At 36.2% G+C, this 20,725-nt stretch overlaps 1 protein-coding gene across 3 annotated transcripts in view; it reads right to left on the bottom strand.

The window, feature by feature from the left end:
* Positions 1 to 4,528: 4,528 nt before the first annotated feature.
* Positions 4,529 to 20,725, bottom strand: part of RSPO2 (R-spondin 2) — a gene marked incomplete at both ends in the record, with an annotated part of 125,366 nt that continues 109,169 nt past the window's right edge. For all 3 annotated transcript variants that reach the window (XM_084230790.1, XM_084230791.1, XM_084230792.1), the window contains one exon: positions 4,529 to 4,641. In XM_084230790.1, the coding sequence (XP_084086916.1) occupies positions 4,529 to 4,641 (113 nt within the window). The remainder of the gene's footprint in view (positions 4,642 to 20,725) is intronic.

Genomic DNA, 20,725 nt, shown 5'->3' with positions numbered 1-20,725 from the left:
TTACATCAGACAATTGCTATCAAAGTACCTCAATAATTATATGTTTAAAAAATCCTCACTCTAGAAAATTACAAACTCAAGAACCTGTAATTCACAGAATACTTGTTTTGTTGTTCACTTGATATATTTTATTAAAATTGATTGAAATAAGGGAAAATTCTTTGTAGGCTCATTGAAATAATTATTTCATTATAAAGGTAAATGAAATTGGTAGGTGACATGGTAACTTGAAATCAAGTATCATTACTTAAGAGTAAGGGTAGATTCCAAAGAATTGATTTTAAGAATTAAGCTCATTCTAATTTAAACCATTTTCAATAAACTATAAACTATTGGTAAGTTTTACTCTTGGAATATAAAATGGGGAAAAGGATTTGAGAAAGCCAAATGCCTCAATTACTATAATCTTTTCCTAATTGTCCTTCACATTGATATTTTTATTCTAAAATAAGGAGGAAAAAAACTATATAAGTCTTGAACCCCAGTTCCTGATCAACCTTAGCAACTACTTGCTTCTGGTTTTCCTTCTTAGTACTTATTCATAGTCTCATCCTCTGGTTGACCCCTAAGAATTGAGTGCCTCTCAGTTTCTTTATTCATTCTCTTGAGATTAGTTCATGAAGTTCCTTGGTGCTGATTGCTATTTATACACTGATATATCCCACAGTTTTAGCTCTAGCTTTGTCTTTTTCTCCAAATTTCACATTAGTATTCACCTACCTATTTGGTATCTCCATGTAGATATGTAACAGACACATCAAACTTAGCATGTAGAAAAGGACTTATTTATTCTCCAACTTTCCCCACCTTCCCTTTGTCCCATTGCTTAGGGCAGGAAACAGATTTAGTTCCTTATTTTCTATTATCCCCTGTAACTAGTTCATCCACATTTTAGATTTATGTCTCATTTATCAACAGTGTAACCTATTCCCAGTATTAAGTTCCCTGTGTGAAATATCTAGACTTATTTATTTCTTTAATGGATCCTGATACCGCAGTAACTTCAGTTTTAGATATGTTGAGCTTATGATAAGTGTGTGGCTTCCTGGTCAAAATATTCACTAGAGGCTTGGAATTAAGTCCTGAAGACCTGGACCCAGAAAGTTAGATTTGGAAGCTGACACTATATAGGTGGTATTTGAAGCTATAAAGTTAGAGTGAGGAAATGGAAAGATTAAGTCAAGATTTTACAGTGGGCTCACCCCTGAAGCAAAAAGGTGTTTTATTTAGACCAAGAAAGAACTTGAAAAGGGGTGGCCAGTAAATTAGAACACCAAGATTAGCAATGTCATAGAAACCAAGTGAAAAATTTCCTAAAGGACACAGGAGAGTCAAACTTTGTGAAGATAACTGATAGGATACATAAAAGGATTGAGACAAATGAGACCAAATTTCTCTCATATTTAACAGAGGGGGTGCCTTTCCTACTTTTGCAGAATTACAATACAGGGGTGGGGAGGAAACAAGTTTACCATGAGTTAAGATTCAGATGGGAATAGGAGCAGCTTACCATCAATGAATTGCGTTACTTTTTCAGGATATTGGACAGTGAAGACTTTGAAAGAAAAATACCGTAAGTTGGAGGGAAAGAAAGAAATGAAGAAATAAGTGGATAGTGAAGCTCTCACAAGGTAAGAGGGAATGGGATCTAATCTAGAGATGGAATGGTTGTCCCTTTTGAAATCGGATGAGATTGGTCGACACACACATTTGTGGAAGGACTAATTCTGCCTTTACTGACATGGTATTATCAAGTAGTCTCCATAATGCATATGCTTCTCTAACATGAGCAGAAGTATCATTTACTTTTTCTTCTCTCTACTATTCAATACTTTTAGAAAAAAGTTAGATGAGGACTCACACATCATTTCTATATGTATGAATCACATACTTGTGACTGAGTGTTAACTTTTCTCCAAATGCTTCTAGCAAAACATGAAAATTCCATGTTTACAAGGACTGATATTAACATTTTGAAAAAATATATTTATAAAACTGGCTTTTCCCATGTCCTGATGTATAACACTTTGAGTGACAAAGTTTCATATGCTCAGATATCTGAAAATATCAGGAAGTAAACCAACTTCAAATATTCCATTTATATGCATTCTGTGAAGTGCTGGAGAGGTATAGTTATCAGTGGAAAACTACTATATCATCTTTGTATAACTGCCTAGAAGCTGTAAGTTACACTGAGGATGCTTGTCTCCATGGTATAATATCATTGCCAGGAGATAGAGAAATCAAATAGCTATAAATCAATTCACATTAAAAAAAAAGTTTGAGCAAATAATGTCCAGGCATCAAACAATAGATTGAAGGAAACTGATAATTTAAACATACGAGGAGAGAGGTTATTAATAGGAAATAACTTGTGTAATACGTAGTATATACCATACAGTGTTGAGTTTACCTAATTTAATCCTTAAAATATATCCCCCTTTATATTCTTAATTTAGTCTTAAATATTTGTAGATAGATGTTATGTCCATTTCATAAATGAGGAAACTGAAACCTATTTATTGAGATAGAATAATTTTCTCTGGCTACTCTGCATCTAGACAGGAATTCAGGCAGTCTGGCTTTAAAATCCCCACTCTCACACTGTGGCATAGTGATTAACTTATAGCTAAACTACAAGTTATCTAGATGTAGTTACCGATATAGGGTTTAAAAATTATTTTTAAGGACGATTATTGGGGGATAGAGTTGATAGAGTATGGCTTTTTCTGTAAATAAGTCTCTAAAGAAATTTTCCACAAAATATAATTTTGAAGTTTTTTTAATGCACAAAAAAGAACATCCCAGAAACAGAACAGGTGTTGACTTAACGATGAAACACTATATAAAGGAGACCCCTCCCCACTTAGTAAATAGGAATATAGTGTAAATAGACATGAAAGGAGGTGAACTTTAGGATTAAATGCAAACCCTAAAGGTGTATACAGCATTCATATATGGCTTATTATCTCATAGCAATATTTTCCTACTGTTGTATATGGCATTTATTGGGAAGATGCTTTTGACTCAAAAGTGAAACAAAAATGCTGAAGAGGTAGTTTTGCCAATGCAAGGTGAGAACAAGGCTTTACCTTGCCATAGTTGTTTCCTCAAAATTCGGCCACCGTGTCTTTTTCTCATTTTCTTCTGGAACAGCCAGGCAGATAATGAAAGCTTTAGCAGAAGCCAATTCACAAACCCTCTAAGAACTGATTTCAAGTGGGCAATGAAATGTTTTTGAAACAACTGCTCTAAAAGTCCTATGGGAAGTCTCCATAGCGCTCCTCTGTTTTGGATGAAATATTCTGGCTCAATGGAGACTTACTAGATCTGGCTGGCAGTTGTAGCAGTTCATCCTGTTTTCTCCTCAGATCCCAAGCTTGGGCTCATGGTTATTTCTAGGATGGTAAATTTCTATAGGGACCCAAGAATATTGGAAGTTCCTCTGTTGTGACAAGTCAGGGACTGCTTTACATTATGCATAATATGTATATACCTACATATATGTACTGCCTGGAAAGGTTTGAAAAATGCTAGCTGGTCTGTGAAACTGCAATGATGGGTTATACAAGTGACATATATCAGAAAGCCATCACATCTTCTAACCAAAGGGAGTTTTGGTTTCTGTCAGGTGAGGCTTGATCTGTGAGGAGACATGGGGTGGTGAAGTCTGTCAATACTCAAAATCTTTGACACTGGTCATCTTCTGACTATGTACAAACTAGCTTATCCTATCCTTACAATGAGCAATAAGCCCACCAAGAAAAGTTTCAAGGGGCAACAAAACATTTGTCAATTCGCAAAAACTAAAAAAGTCATTTACCAGACAATGGTTAGGAACATCTAGAAACAAAGTGACATAATATTAATCAAGTATGACTTGTTACACAGAAGAAAGCATAAATATACAGTAAATAAGAGGTTTATATGTAGTCCCAGCGGAATATGTACATATTAGAGCCGCTGTGAAACTGAGCAGGAATATCCTGTAGTGTGTCCCCAGCTAAAAGCAGTTTCATCCCAAAGCAGTTTCAACTCAACGGTTTGAAAGTCATAGATGCTGACAACAAGGTGGGGTGACACTAAGCAGATAGCCACATACATTTAAACTTGAAAATGTAGAATGTGAGAAACAAAGGTCACGAGTAAAATGGCACTTGGCCTGCTGAGCATCTTTCACATAAATATGCACAAATCCATCCTCCATCAGGGGTCTGAGGCCTTGCCCCTCTTCTGCGGTGCCAGGGAAGGTTTTCTCAGCACACGCCAAGCCTGGTCCCAGGCTGCACACTTGCTCCTGCTTCGGGATTCAGGTCACAAGTTCCTGCCTTCACAGTCTCCAGACGCAAATCAAAACATAAATAACAGAGCCCACCCTCGCGGGGCTCCTCCTTACACAACGTTACTGGGAACAGATGCTGGTCTGAGCAGCCTAAGCGCCGCACACCAGTGTCCATGAGGGCAGAGTAGCTTTGTGCACTTTTGCGGAAACAAAACCCCCCAAAACCCACCCTCTGTGTCTTTCGTTTTACTGGTTAGCTCTGTCTGTAGCTAGGAAGACACTGTGTTGCTCCTGGGCTCTTTCTATCAGCTTCCTCTTCTTCTTGTTCTTCTTCTCCTTGGCCTTCGCTGTTCTCTTCCCTGCAAAGGGGAAGGAGAAAGAAAGGTAAGTCAGGAAAGGGTCTTGCTCTGGGAAAGAAAACACAAAACATTAAGAGCTTTATACAAAGCCCATCTGGAAAACATCACCTATGGGAAAATCAGCCTCAAAGAGAAAATTGTTCACATTAATTTTGACAGAATAATAATAATTTACTAAATTGGATATGCTGTCTAAAGCAGAGACGGATCTTCCTGTTACAAGGAGCTGGCATATTTAAAAACCTCCCAGCGGCCTGATCAGTCTTGCAAATATCATCCTGCCACAAAAATTCCATTTATCCCCTCCTACTTTTAACAATGCTACCCTTTACTAGACAGCTTTACATCCTCTCCTACTCCACATGTCAGTGGGTTGAAAGAAAATAAGCGTCTATCTACAGTAAATATACCAGAAATTTCCAACTCCCCTCTCTCTCCCATGGGAGAAAAATGCTTTGCTTTTAACATTACCCCTTCCATGAGCTCAGAAGGCTAATATACAAAATGATTATGTGGAATAAGTCTTTATTTTCTATAAAAATTCATGAGGATATCATCCATTATACAGCCTATGGCTTCTTAAACAATCTCCTGGAAAAGTTGTACTTAATTGAGAGCAAGAAAAAATGCTTGTTTCTGAAGAACTAGTGGTATGTGTCTCACCACCACAAAATCACACCATGTTATCCTATTTCTCCTCTTTGCCTTAGCCACTAGGAAGCCCAAACAACAAGCTGAAATATTTGAGGTTTTCCTCCATCATGTTTTGAATGTAATTTCCCTTTGCTTCTGCTCTATTTTACTTCTTGCATCTTGAGGTTGTGGTTTATAGTTTTTACAGTCAATATTTCTTGCAAGTATGTATACATATGATTGTGAGAAAAAAAGGAGCAGAGGCCTTTACTTGAGGTCCATTGCCACTTGGGGATTCTGAACCCCTAGTTATCGTGAGATTTTTTAGCACAGAAAGAGCTTTAAAGTTCACCTACATTTTACAGAAGGTAAGTCACCCCTATATACCTTCCATACAAGAAGGGTTTTCCTCAACAGATGAGAAAGAATCCTACTGTCAGGTATCCTTCCTCTCTTATCTGCTCTATTTCAAGTTTATTATGTAATTCTGCAAAACTTTAAGTGTTCTCTTCCTGTAGGTGTAGCAATTAGACACTACAGTTGTCAAACATCCAGTTATAATCCATGCTTTCCACCCTCCCCACACCTAAGAAACTCAGTATTCCAGGCTCTTTCCTTACAGAGACAGAGCTACCCAGCTTTTTAATCCAGACATTGGAGATGGTGACTGAGGCGAGAAGTGACAAACAGACCAGCAGTTAGGGAGACAGAAAAAGGCACATGAAGCCAACATGAGACCAGATTAAGAGAGACCATGGTATTTCTACAGAAGGGAGGTGTTTCTCATGTCTGTTGTTTCTGATCAGAAAGGTCTGTTTTGTGTGAGGCTGGGAAATAGTCTGGGTGTGGTTGGCACATAATCAATATTCAATATGTGTTTGCTGAGTAAAACTATCACCAGAATAACTTATTTTTAATAGGACAATATGGATAGTAAAATAATCAGAATGTGATCATGCTCTTATATTCAATTATGAAGGTCCTTGAAGTTAACTTCTGGTTTTCATTAAATTCTGGCATTAATGTTACAATGGCACTTTGCCATCTTTAAATGTAGTTAATCCTACCCAATGAAACCTTAGTCCAAGCCATCATTAATCAAAGAAGCTGTAAAGTTACAACTATTTAGTAACATTATATCTAATAATGAGACACACCTAATGAGGGCAAAGAGATGAAATACCTAAAGCTTCTTTTTCAATATGCTGTTTTAATTAAAGTTTTATAAACAATGAAAAAATCCTTAGTTATCACTTCTGACTATGGTTATTAATTGTAAAATTTAAATTGCATAAACCAAATTAATTTAAAGCCTGCAGTTTCTTTTAAAAGAAATTGAAATAACTTGAGTGGAAAATTAATACTAACATTACTAGATTTTAAAATGTGTTCTTTTGAGAAAAGTATACTGCGTACATATTAAAGACAAATTTAACATTCACCATTTCAATTCTTCAAATAACTCATGTGGTTGAAAGTTAAACGTACACTACTTTTGTTAACAGCAAATCTATGCTGACTGGAAGCTCATTTTAAGAGAGGGTCAATTTCATGTCATTGACTTACTCTAATGTAATTGCTAATATTTCCTCAGATTTTCTGACTAATATTGTGTAACAATGGAAGTTATTACTCATTATTTGCATAAAACAGTACATAGCATGGCCCAAAATATAGCAGCCTTTCTGAAAACGTATTTATATAAAATAATTTTTCAAAGTACAATTATTCTATGGCAATAAGTTACATGGTACTAATTTCAACCAGAACTGTTTGGGGTAACCTAATTACAACCCTAAAATTTTTCCTCAGAAGTCTTTTTTGAATGACATCTCTGTGCTCTGGGTTCATTGTTTGGTTTTGTTTTTGGTCAGCCCCATTTCTCATGTAGGATATACTGCAAATACCCAAGAATTAAGATGGTTAGCCAAGATTTGACCACGGAGTGGCCAGAATTAACTGAAAATATTTTGTGGTCCTTACTAGGTTGTTTTGACTTTAAGCCCAACAAAAAAAGTAATAAAGGAATATTAAAACATAATTTATACCTAACCAAAGGTATAAAAGACTTGCACATATTTTCTTCTGAACTTATAGTAAGATTTTCTACATGTACATATATACATACATGTGTGTATATCCCTGCTCTTAACTTATTTAATATCTAGATATTTTGAACATACAAGATTGCCATTTTGTTTCTACCTCACATCTATAGAGATGATATTCCACTCGAGACTGGGTTCATGCTGTACAAGAAGCTTTTACCCCAAGATCCCAGCCACCCAAAGAACAATTTGAATCATGGGTTTAACTTTTTCTTTTCAGTTTATGAGAAAAGATTGAAAAATATACTGCCCAATATCAGCAGAAAAGATTGGCTTTTGAGAAGTACTTCCAGGTATGCTCACCTCTATTGACAAACCCTGCCTGTCTTTATTCTGAGTGACTGTGACAAATTACTACTTAGTGACACTACTTCTTGTCCTTCAGTTTTAGCTGCTTTACACTACTAGTTACACTGCTTGGATCAGGCAGTCTTGTTTACAGGGCAGATCTTCTTAGTGCAGTTACATGGAGGCAAGACAATGACTAGCACAGTTACTGCTGTTTTCAAGGAAAGCAATGTGGTTTACTGCAAAAAGGCCTCCTCAGAGAGGGAGGAAATTTGGAAGGCTAACCACAGTCGGGAACTGAGATGGCTGGTAGGGCATTTTACTTGTGGCTCTCAGTTTCTGCATTTTAGAATGAAGATGCCACAGTCATCTTTCACTAGGAAGAGACACCATGTGAAAAAGTTAGGTTCCTAGAATGAAAAGGGAATACATATAAACTATCACGAGCAAGACAAGAATATATCACAATGAACAAACTCCCTAAATAGGCATTTTAGTACATCTATCTGGTATTTTAGAGGTAACACCTTTTCCTCTTCAAACATATCACAATGAACAAGGTAAAAAGACACTCTGAAAACTACAATCTAAGCAATATTACACAGATTTGCATGCCTGTGGAAAAGGTCCAACAGGATAACCTATCAACTCTTCTACCGAGAAAGCTGAACCATTCCCTTTGGAAATAGCCCTAACATCCAGCTGTAGATTCCTGCTATTACAGTCAAAAATAGAACCAAGATCTTACACTGATTCCACTGCTGGTCAGACATGAGCTTTCACTCTTTCATAAGCTCCCAAATTTAGGGACGGTCTTTAAATGGCTTTGTTCTGACCAGGTGTAGGTAAGAGTCTGATTAAGTGTTTTGAGAAAGACTTTCTAATGATAAATAAAATAAAAAAAAATTAGTAACTGACTACAAGATATACACAAACACAGAAATTGAGAAAAGCCACACTTATGACAAATGTGATTAACTGTAATTACCATTGTTATAGACGCCTAAAAAACCAGGATGGATTTTTAACTAAGTTTGTAATGCTCTAACTTGAAGTCTAGGCTTCCCTGTACTTATGAAATTTACCATGGACTTGAGGATCACCCAAAGAGATTCAGTCATCCTTCAAAGCAGCTAAAACTGAGAGAAGAAGTATGTGTAACCACTAACCTAGTAAATTTTGTCATACTTCAGAAGACGTGCTGGAGGCAGAACATAAAAGGTTGCTTCCACAGAGAAAGTCACAAAGACTGAGTTGTGTAGACAATGAATAGCAATTGGGCTGTTTTTGTTTTTGGTTTTTCCCCCCTCATATGGGCAACTTGAGTTTGCCCAAGAATGAGTAGCAACAGAGATTTATTTATTCAGGAGTGATTGATGATTTGGAAAAATGCCAGCTGGTTCCTAAAATGTTTTAAAAGCTCATGTGAAAATAGACAAAAGAACTAAATACAATTCATAGAGGAAATACAAATAGCTAATAAATATATTTAAACAATTCAATTTCACAATTTAATCCATTAAGAAAAATGAGTTGCCACTGAAGAGTCTTAAAAATGAAACTACCTAAAGTATTAAAAAATATAACTTGACTCAGATCTAGCAATTAATCCTAGGAAAATAATCCAAACTTGGAAGAGATTTATGAATAGACATGTTAACTATAATTCTGGGGAAAAAATGTAAATTACCTAAATATCCCACCACAATTTTTAAAGACCAGATTTTATGATTACTGAAACAATAAAGTGTTTTCAACTATGAATTGAAGTATTTTGTATTTTAAGGCCTTGGCAATTCAAGTTTTCCCAAGAGTACTACTTTTGCTTGTTTCTAAAGCTTATATTCATTTATGATAACAAAAAGTTTGTACAAAAGCATTTCTGCTGTGGTGGTAAGCAGATTCTTTAGTGGTCAATCACTGCTGAATTGAAGATATAAAAGCTTGAGAACTGACAGAACATTTCAGACATTAGGAATTGATATTGGTTCATGAAATTATCTAGAAAGGAATCCATAGGTATGTATAAGCATGCTAGGCTTAACCACAATATATTCCATATAATCTGAGACAAACATTGTCTCCCTATCCATAATAGTTCAGAGGAGCAGATGTTCATGGTATTTACATCAGTTATAAATTAGATGAGAGCATGAGCTACAATGAATAAAGCAATGAACTTATTTTAGCTCTTTATTTTAATATAAACTCCCTAAATAGGCATTTTAGTACATCTATCTGGTATTTTAGAGGTAACGCCTTTTCCTCTTCAAACATTTCAGAGGTAGCTGACTTTTGAAAGGGCTCACAAATTTATCAATGGTCATTTGATAATTGTGATCAAATTTCCTTGCTACTTGCAAAAACATGGATGGAACTAGAAGGAATTATTTTAAGTGAAACAAGTCAAATAAGACAAATACAGGATAATTTCATCTGTAAAATATACAGGAAAACAAAAGAGGAGCCAAGCCAGGCCAAATCTTAAAATCTGACTGCAGAATTGACACTACCAGAGGGTGAGGGGACACAACAGACTATGGTGGAGAAGGTGTCTTGGGGATGAGTGAAGTAACACTTCTCAAGAAGCATAAGCCTGTACCTCTGAATCATATGTGGTGTTATATACCAACATTAAAATTTTAAAAATTAAAATTAAAAACAGTATCAACATAAATTCTAGCGAACCAAGCCAATAGATTTTAGTGTTAAAACAAGCCAACTACTAAGGGCACTGTACTGCGCATCTTGACTTTCAAATCGTAAGCTGAAGAACTTCCAATCAGTCTCTTAGCCATTTCACCTTTATAAAAAATAATTTGTGGTTTAGAAGCATCTACATATAGTTTAAATCTAACAAGATGCAGTTGTTCTTACAAGGCTGTTGTGGAGAATGAAAACCATCCAAAATCAAAATGAATTAACAAAATGCAATTCTCAAAATATACAAACAATCATTCAGAAAACTTAACTATGGATATTATGCTAATTTGTAACAATGAGTGCACCAGACCAATTCTGAGGTATTACTGTTCTAGCTGTAAAAGCTTGCCATATTATTATTATCAAAGGAATAGCATGATATGGCTTCCCTTGTCTTTGAGAACTCAGCTCTTCTGATAGAAGACATTTTATTAGGTGTGAAGTCTGTTACCTATTGGAAGGCCATTTGATTTGAAAATATTTCATGTAGCAAAATGATAAACATAAAGAAAAGCTAATATTTTATGAAAATTTATGAATTATGTCACCATAAGGGTTCCTGCACATATTTCAAAAGTTCCTCTTTCATAACTGAAGAAAATCATTGCTTTTCAGGGGTGAAACAGGACTTCTAAAGGGACAGGAAGCTCCTACCAGCTCATTTGAAACTGTAAGGACCACAAAAAAAAAATAATTTGGGTGTTTGGTTTTATTTCATATGATGTTGGTCACTTCAGTTTATTTGTTTAGCTAAGCTCTTAGATAACTCAAACCAAAACCAAAACCAAAACCAAACCAACACAACTTTAGGTTCATTGTAAAGGCCAGTGTTTCAGGGTAGTGGAGACTTAAATAATACTCCTCGTGGATGTCTTTGTGTGAAGAAAATACATAACTCTACCACAAGGGGGCAATAATTCACTTTTACCGTAAGATTGGTTTAAAAGGGTGGGGGGGGGGTGGACTTTTGGGCTCTAACTTCTTAAATATTTTAACCCCAATTGGAAGACTTTTTTTCTCTCCTTCTAGACAAAGCTAACGTCTGTAATGGACTAAAGAGTACGTAGCAAGACCCACATGCAGCACAAGGAGAAATAATTGCACTGCTGTTAAGATGTTTGAGAGTAAAGGGGGCTAATGAGAAAAGATAAATATACTATTCAAACAGTGATTTGAAGGGGGAAAAAATCCCACATCCATGTTGCCATTTTCTTGTGAAGAAGTTAACAAACTACCTTCAAAGAACAAGTCCTTCCCTTGGATCTCTTTTTATGAGTTGTAAAACTAAAAGTGACATTCACTATCTTCTGAGTACAGGCAGACTTTATATCAAGAATAAAAGCTGTTTGTGAGGTGGTTATTCTCTTAACTTTTAGCAATATGCAATCTATAAGCTTTCGAAGGTAAATGGGGTGGTAGAAATTCTGATTGTGTACTATGTGCTGTGATTTATACATTCTCATTTACATGCATATTGTGAAAAAAATCTCATTTAATTGGATACTGCAAAAACTGTTCTGCCAGAATATTGTATAGTTACCCACCCTAAATTTACTCGACATAAACAAAATTTGCAGGAAACTCAGGCTCAAAACTGATCTTCAAAACTGAGTTAGAAAAAAAACTTCAGATTTTGCTGAGAAAATGATAAAACTGTTTTCATTTGATTAGGAACAGTGGGATAGCTAGCAAAGGATTTCAAGTTCCCTTTAGCTGACTTCATACTACAATAGAAGGCACCTTTTAAGATAATTCTATTAGAATAAGAGGATTTAATACCTTTTTCTTGGTCCTAATCAATAACCATTAACTAAAGGGGAGAAAGTCCATGAAATGATATTTAGAACAATCATTTGGCAAACATTTATTTAATTTGGATTCAACACAATTTCTATGGAATTGGAAGACACACATAAGTGAGAAAGACATTAGGAATTGTTTCTAGATGGAAGCTATGTTACAATATTTCTTCTCAATCCAAGCCTACAGCTCACCTTAGAGGAAGGCCTTCCACAAAGATACTCAACACAGGGTAGTATAAGAAAGCGCAGGTTCCATGCAGCATCAAAACTACATTCCTTCCCAAATGTGTTCCTGAAGCTCTATGGACCCCCTCACTAAAAAATTTACCACCTCACTTTTTATTTTATGTTTGGTTGTTTAGCATGTCATGAACAATTGCCAACAGCTACAATTTAATACCAATGTGGCCATGCAGTCCAGCCTAGATAGAATGTTTCCAAAAATGAAGTCACAGATATTCACTCAAACTTCTCTCAATCAACTAAGGAAGCAAGAACAACATGCAGACTAGATCTAAACACTGAATGTGATCAGGAACCAAAGTTACATGGTCTTTGTCATTCATCCTAATAAGCTCTGCTCTTCCTGACTGCCTCTGTCACCTCTTCCCTCAGGTTCAGCTTACACATGGTCCCCGAAGGGATCCTGGGCCTGAGTAAACCCTGGGACCTTTCAACTCCCCTCCCTCATACCAGAGCTTCAGTTTCTTTTGCCTTCATTGCATATTCCCATGAGGGAAATTCAACATGCCTTGCTCTACAAGCTAAACCACAGAGTCCTGGATGCCTGGGCATCCCAAGACTGGGTCTCACCCAGGTCTAGCCTGAAGGGGGTCACATGACACTAGATTGGGCAGACATCTAGAATACATACAGAGATCATGAGCTCATGATCATCGTTCTTGGAAGCTAGAGATCTTGGACCAGTTACTTTTTCTAAAGCTTCTTTTCGAAGCTGATATCAATGGTGCCCACCTCAACATGGTGGGGACAGGGGCAGGGGGGGAGGTATAGAAAATGTGTGGCAAGTTTCAGATACAATACCCAGCACAGAAATGCTAAAGAAGTTACAGCACCATATGAGGGGCCTCACATGTATTATTTCTAACTTTTACAACAACCCGCAAGGTAAGCATTATTTCCTTTTTGCCGATGAGGAAATAGGTTTAGAGAAGTTAAGTAAATAGCTCAAAATCACATAGCTCGGCGGTGATTCAAACCAACATCTGGAAGATTCTAAAACCTGTATTCTTTCCACTCTACTCATTGGATCCCTTGTGCCCAGCAAAATGTCTTTGATCTCATAATCATTTCAGTGGCTGCTGAATAAACAATAAGTACTAGGCTGAAGAAAGGCACCTGGTCCCCCACAATATCAGGGTTCCCTTGAGCCATATTAGTTCCCCCATGGACCTGGACTACAACCTCTATTGTTCACATTTATTATTCCCTGGGGTTAAGGTATTCAAAGTCTCGGTTTCCAGGGGTCACACAACACATTTACCATTTTCAACTCAGTATCAACAGTGCACCCTGTGGCAAAACACAAGGGAAGAAAACACAGGATGTCTCTTTCCAGCTGGGAATTAAAAGGCCAGGCTTGTGATTCAAAAAGCCAGTAGATATACCATATAGAGTAGAATCACCCAGGGAGCATTTTTAAAAAAAAAAGAAAAAAGAAAAAGTTCTCTAACCATACCTTGATTCTTGAATGAAATCCTCAGAAGGGGATATCCAGAATTGTTTTTAAGATCCAAAGGTAGTTCAGTGCAAAGCTAAGAGTACATGCAAGTCTGTAGCCAAGATCTCAGCTAAAAGACTGAGCAAGAGAAAGGACTTTGGATCAGGGTGAAGAAGGAAATGCTAGAAAGCTTCAAAAGAAATGGCAACCTCCCTCCCAAATGAGCTGAGAAATAGTTTCCAAATTGTGAAATGAAGCAAGTCTCTTTTGGCCTGCTTCTGTTTGTGGTAATACCCCAAGAAGCAGCAGCGAAGACCTAGCTGCACCCATGTGCACACCTAAGAGGATCCCTTATCTTCACGCTAAACCCAAGGAGTAGCAAATCATTCATTTCTCTACAAACTTGCTTTCTCTTCAGCGTATCTCGATTCATTCAATTAAATTCTGTTTTGAAAGACAGTCTCCTAGGTTTGCAGAAATTCTAAAGATATGGATAAAATAAAGGATAAAATGTAGCTAAAACATTTAGGCTATTATCAGATTCGGGGCTTCCTGACTAGGACATAGAGCTGACACTTCAACAGTCAGGCAGGAAAAGTACCCCTCAGTACAGGTGACAAATACCAGACGTATTAAATAAAATGTGGCTAGCTGTATTACAGAAAGAAGAGACTACATAGTGTAAGCCTTTTGTGTGTGTGCTTTCAGGAAAGTGCTATCTACATGTTTTTTAATTATTAAATCATCATCATCATCACCCTCCTGTTGTAGGCTTCAGTTTATGCTAGCCATCAAGTGTTACACATAGGTTAACTAATTTCATCCTGAAAACATTCTCTATGAAATAGGTACTTTCTTTTTACTTTTCAGAAGAGGAAACTAAGAATGAGGGAAATTTGTAACTTACTATGACACAACCAGTAAGTGGTAAAGTTTGGGTTTGAACTCAAGCAGTCTGGTTCCAAAGCTTACCCTCTCATCCATTATGCTATACTTTCTCTCATCACCTTATAGTATAACAAATGATCTCCTAAGGGAGGAGAGAGGAAAGAGTTCAGTGAGAGTTAGTCTTCCCTTCAATCATAGACTCTCACAAACCCGTGAACTCATGTTCCAGCTAATGGCTGCATATTTAAAATCATAAACTGGAAGTTGGTTTGATGCAAGACCAGGATGATCAAAGGTATTTTTCTTTGTTATTCTTGCAGGACAAGGAAGGTAAACAAATAGTTGCCAAAGTAAATAGTCTCTAACTACAAATAAAGACCAGACAAGTGTGTTAGTCACCGCAGACTTTTTGTCCACGACCCAAGTAATAGGAATGGAATTCAAATAAGAAAAATATTTGACAAGGGACTCTAAAGAACATAGTAAACACACCTCGTGGTTACTAGAGGCATCAGATTTCTAAGGTTTTGAAAAGTCCTCACCCTTTTTAGGTGATCTGGAATTCTAATATGAAAAGAGTAGAATGTGGCTAATTACTTTTTAAAAACATCTCAATATTTAATAAAATGGGTTTATTTCCCCTTGCCTAAAAATATTATTTCATTCTCCATAAAGTGCATGCTGTTAATCATATAATGAAACTGAAAGCAAAGGAAGTTTCTACCCATGTGCACACACACGTATACACAAAGATTATCTGTAACGCATTCCCCCACACATTGCTTATTGTCCTGGTTAAGTCATCATGTCCTTATCATTTATTTTTAGCTTAAGTTTTAAAGGAAACCATGACACACCAAAAACTTACAAATAGTTATGGAAACAACCCGAAGCACCCAAAGATGATGAGTAGATTAAGAAGATATAGTTGTATATACACAATGGAATACCACTCAGCAATAAAGATAAACTTTTGCCATTTGCAACAACATGGAGGGACCTGCAGGCGATCATGGCTAGGCAAAATGAGCCAGAAGGAGAGAGACAAATACCACATGGTTTCATTTATATGTGAACTGCCATAGCATCAAGATGCCAGTAGCATCTTCAATGACAGAAGTGATTTCCTGGGACTATTTTCATAACAAACTTTGCAGTTTCATTCTGGGTCTACCATACTATGAAGAAAAAGCAAGCTAACCCTGTGGAAACACTATGCAGATAGAAGCTATCCAGCTAACATCAGCTGTTAGAGTCCGTCAGCCCCCGAGCCAAACATGGGTGTAAGGAGCTATCACATAGATCCATCTTCAGCAGTCAACAGACAGAACAGAATAAGTGCCCCCAACAGGGAGCCTCCCGGCTGCAATTTGTCATTTTTCTCAGATCCAGGTAGAATTATACAAAGTTCTTGATTTTAAGCTACTAAGTTTTAGAATGTTATGTCGCAATAGATAATCAGAATATGCACAACTCTAATTGAGCAATTACGGAGGTAAAAGTGAAATGTAGTACATATCCTCTTGCTTGTACTTACACTCTATTTAAATGTTTTTGCTAGCAAGGGCATGTAAACAGATTTTGATTCATGAATTTCGAGAAAAAATGTTTGCAAATTATAATAGCAACTATTGTAATAGTAACAATTCAGGTAGATATCTTCACTGGATTATAGGATTATAAAGATCATGCTCAGCGAAATAAGCCAGAAAGAAAAAGAAAAATACCGGATGGTCTCACTCATAGCAGGAATCTAGAAAACTTAAATAAGGGACTAGGAAAATGAAAAACTGTAAGAAAGTGAAAATCAAAATCAACAAAAAACTATGAACCAGAGACACTCTGTGGGGGGTAGAGGGCGGGAGGGGAGGGCTTGGGGTCAAAATAAGGGGGTTGCAATTGTATGGGGATTATAAAAATAAAATTTATTATAAAAAATTAAAAAAAAATAAAGTTACATTCTTTATCTTTCAAGTTCAGTTAATATCCCACTACTTTTTGACACAAAAAGTTAGAAGTGTGAGAATGGCTTGATTTTGCATTTTCCTATGGATGCTTGTAGAATTTTCTCTTTACCATTTTAATTTTTTTTTTTGGCTAATCTATTTATTTGTAGGTCTTTTTCATATCTTGAGTTCTTTAGCTCTATCAACCCAGGCCATTTTTCAACTCAACTTTTCTGACAGTAACTCTTATTTTTCTATCAATATATTCATCAATTTGTCCTTTCTTATAAAATTCTGTTAGTTTCGCAAGTATTAGCTTTCCTATTTGCAAATGAACAGTTCTGTTCCTGACACTCACCAATGAACATTTGACTACTCTATTTATATTTCCTTCCTTCAATTCTTTATCTCATCTGACTTCTCTTAATCTGATCATTTTATCCTTTTATCTCAATCTATTCATAACTGTCTTTTAAGCTATTTATGAATAATATGTTTTCCCTACTCCTATTGAAGTCAAACTTTCCTCTTAAAATTTTTCTATTCTTATAATGTCAGGAGTCTGAACTTTGCTAACTTTTAGAATGATTTATCTCTTATTCTGAAGTAACTTACAAATTTTTCATGTTTTTTTAATAAAAAAGAAAAGTGAAAGTTTACTCAGATGAATTGTGAAACTGCCTTTGGACCCTCTCTGCCCATCTAGAGTATTAATTTAATCCATGTTCTGCTTACCACATGAATTGCACTTGATTTGCCCATCCTTTAACTTAATCTAATGTTTAAATAATTTTCTCTGCTGTGACTATGCTGAACTAAAATGGAACTTTTTCTTAGCTAGTGTCTGGATTTTTGAACACCAAAGGGAAATATATTAAATTGTAATCATTAAGAATCATTCCCATTAGAGGTTTTTTTCCCATCATCCCTTTGCCTTATAATGCTTAAGGGAACTACATTTTCCAGGACACGGTGTAACACCTATTTCTTAAGCATTTGTTTTCTGGGAGTTAATGAACATAGGGAGGAAGAACAATACCAATAGGCTTTAGAGAGAAAGATGTAATAAAGAGAAATCTGGCTTCATGGAGAGTTTATCCTTGTCATTAGACGCACAAGGCCTGAAACCAGACAGTCTAGACTCAAATTCCGGATCCATTACCTAACTTGCTCAAACCGCACAGCTAGTATTATTTCTATGCCTCTATTCCTCCATCTAGAAATTCAAAATAACACACATCCTATACAATTGTTGCATTAATTAATTATAGTATAATATCTGGGATATTGTAATTATTCACATTTACTTGAAATTATTCTGATGTTGTTATAAAGCAGACCATGCAAAAAAAAAGAATATTTATCCAGCTTACTAAATAATGTAGACCTTTCATTTCTAACCCAAGGCCAGTCAGTTGGGAAAGAAGAAAACTATTTCTATCTTTCAGATAGACACAGTCATCAGTTATAAAATGTATATGACCCTCTACTATGTTTTTTTAATATTGTCTGTCTTTTAGTTGAACTTTTGGATTCTGATGACAAGTTACCTGTTGATTTTAGTTTATAGTATTATATGTTCAATTTTAGTTTATGGTATTATACTTCCATTACAAGCATTTTAGAGAGAAGAGGGGTGGTAGTAAGGGCAAAGCTATCCAGATACCATTCTAAACCAATGGTATCTAGATTAATCCAAGTATGTTCAAATACATTGTATTAGAAAGAAAATGTACAACCAACATTTATCTGACTGAGACTAGCTCCCAAGTTCAGTTCTGTTTTGTTTATAACAATAGCTAATAATCAAATTCTAAGTCTCCTGACTTAATCAGAATTATTAAATGTGGATTAAAAAAAAATCACCATACTGGAAAGGACTTTGAGGGCTCATCTATTCTACCTATTTTCACTAAAATATGTCTATATCCACTTATTTTGGCAAAAGTATTTTAGAACCCCACGAGAATATTTAAGTGTCTTAATAATCTTAAGTACCAAGGAATTCTTGATTACTTGAACTCCAAACCCTCTTCTGTGGTTACTTAAGTAGTTTCTCAGAGAGGGGAAAATAGTTGGCCACCAGGTTTCATATACTCTGTGTTCTTTAAACCTTTTTTCCAGTGTATAGTTAACAGATGTACTGCTTAGCTGACAAAGTTTGCACAAATAATTAGCTCTGTATAAACAGATACTGCCTAGTCTTTTGAAATGTCATATTTATTTTAAACACGAGACTAAAAATTAAGTATCATCAAATTATATAGAGTTCACCACTGCTTCCAGCCTAACCTTTTTATTCCCTTTACTAAAGGTGCTTACATTATATAAAAACAACAAAACTGGGAGAAATGTCATTCCAAATTTTTATGTGTGGAAAATTTTAAAGTGGTGAGTTCCTAAAGTGGATATTTTCCAACAATCATCTTAGTTCAGCAAAGCAATATAGCATAGAGGTTAAAAATGTGTTCTTTGGAGACCTTGATTCTCAGTTTAGATCTTAGGTCTCCCAATTTAACTTAGTAAAAGCCTCACAGCTAGTACTTTTCTAAGCAGCAGTTAGCTTCTTATCTGTAAAATGAGAAGCAATAACGAGAAACAATAGTTCTTATCAGATAATGTTGATGTTATTCTTAAGAAAAAAAAAATGGGGGTCTCCCTGGTGGCACAAGGGTTAAGGCACACCTATAAAGCTATCCGCAGCCACTGCAGCACGAGTTCGATTCCTGGCCAGGGAGCAACGCACGTGGCACAGCAGACCTCTCCTGTCTCACCCACTGCTCCCCTCAGCAGTGTACTTCGGTCAGTCTGCCTGTTCTGTTGCCCACTCTGTCTCTGGTGAATCCGCTCACCTCCCCCCCCACACCTCTGGCCTGTACCCCAGCTCTTGTATGTATAAATATTTTTAAAAAAGAAAAAAATTAAAGCTTTAATCCAAGTCACGGCACATGTAAAGCACTGAAGATAGGTTAGTGGTGACGGTGATAGTGTTGGAAATGGTGTTAATGTCAGTGGCACTGATGATAATGGGGAATAACAAAGACTATCACAGAGACCAAAAGAGCAAGACTGGATATTGCCAGCCTTCCCTGAGCCAACCGCATGAAACAATCTATCTCCACGCCAAACCAGAGAGTGGTTTGACCCCATGCCTTGACACTACCATAAACGTAGGTCAAGTCATTGCTGGCCCAGCTCAGTCATGCCAGAGACTGTTAGATTTCTGACTTATATGTGAAGCTGTTCTTCCCATCTCTGATGGATAGTAACTGCTGGCATGGATTAGATTTACTTTTTCTCTTCTGACTTAAACAGCTTCACAAAAGTAATTTTTCTTTGCTTTGAGAGGCTGAGTAACACTACAGAAGTACTCATGTCCAACAAATGAGGCTCACACAACAAAAGGAAAACATCCAAAGGAAAACAAATGTGTAGAAGAGATAAATTCATTTCAGGGTGGATGTTTACCAAAAAGAAATTACTTCCACAGTTCTCTCAGTTGGGGACCAATGGCAAGTTACATGCCCCCTGTTTAGCAGCTGAAAATCAGCCAGATCCTGTGGCTTGGCGCTCTCACAAGCTTTAAATACACGAACTCACAGAACAGCACCCAAGTAAGCAAATAACGAGCAAACTGCTCTCAGCTAAGAATAGAGAGAAGACAGAAATTTTTCAATAACTACAAGCTTGAAGAGATTATACAGATAAATGGGCTCAATTTTTACTAAAAAACATTCAATTTGCAGAACCTCTGAAGGACAATGTAAAATTATCTCCCTCCTCCTGTCCCCCTCTACAACTACTGAGGGTAACTTAGAGCAGTTTAAATTAGGAAACTTAGAACAGTTCTAAATATATTTCATCTTTTCAATAACTGCTTTGCCTTATATTTTTTTCTGCCTACTCACATAGTTTCCCCACTATGAAGAGACAAGCAAAACAATTTTATCTGTGCTATTAATTCTAATTTTTAAGTAGCCATAGGAAAACGTCTGCTGAAGAGGAAATATGTTGCCAGTGGGAATTGCAAGGCCC

This window comes from Talpa europaea (assembly GCF_964194135.1).
Source record: "Talpa europaea genome assembly, chromosome: 3".
NCBI lineage: Eukaryota > Metazoa > Chordata > Mammalia > Eulipotyphla > Talpidae > Talpa > Talpa europaea.
This window is presented reverse-complemented; position numbering and strand designations above follow the sequence as displayed.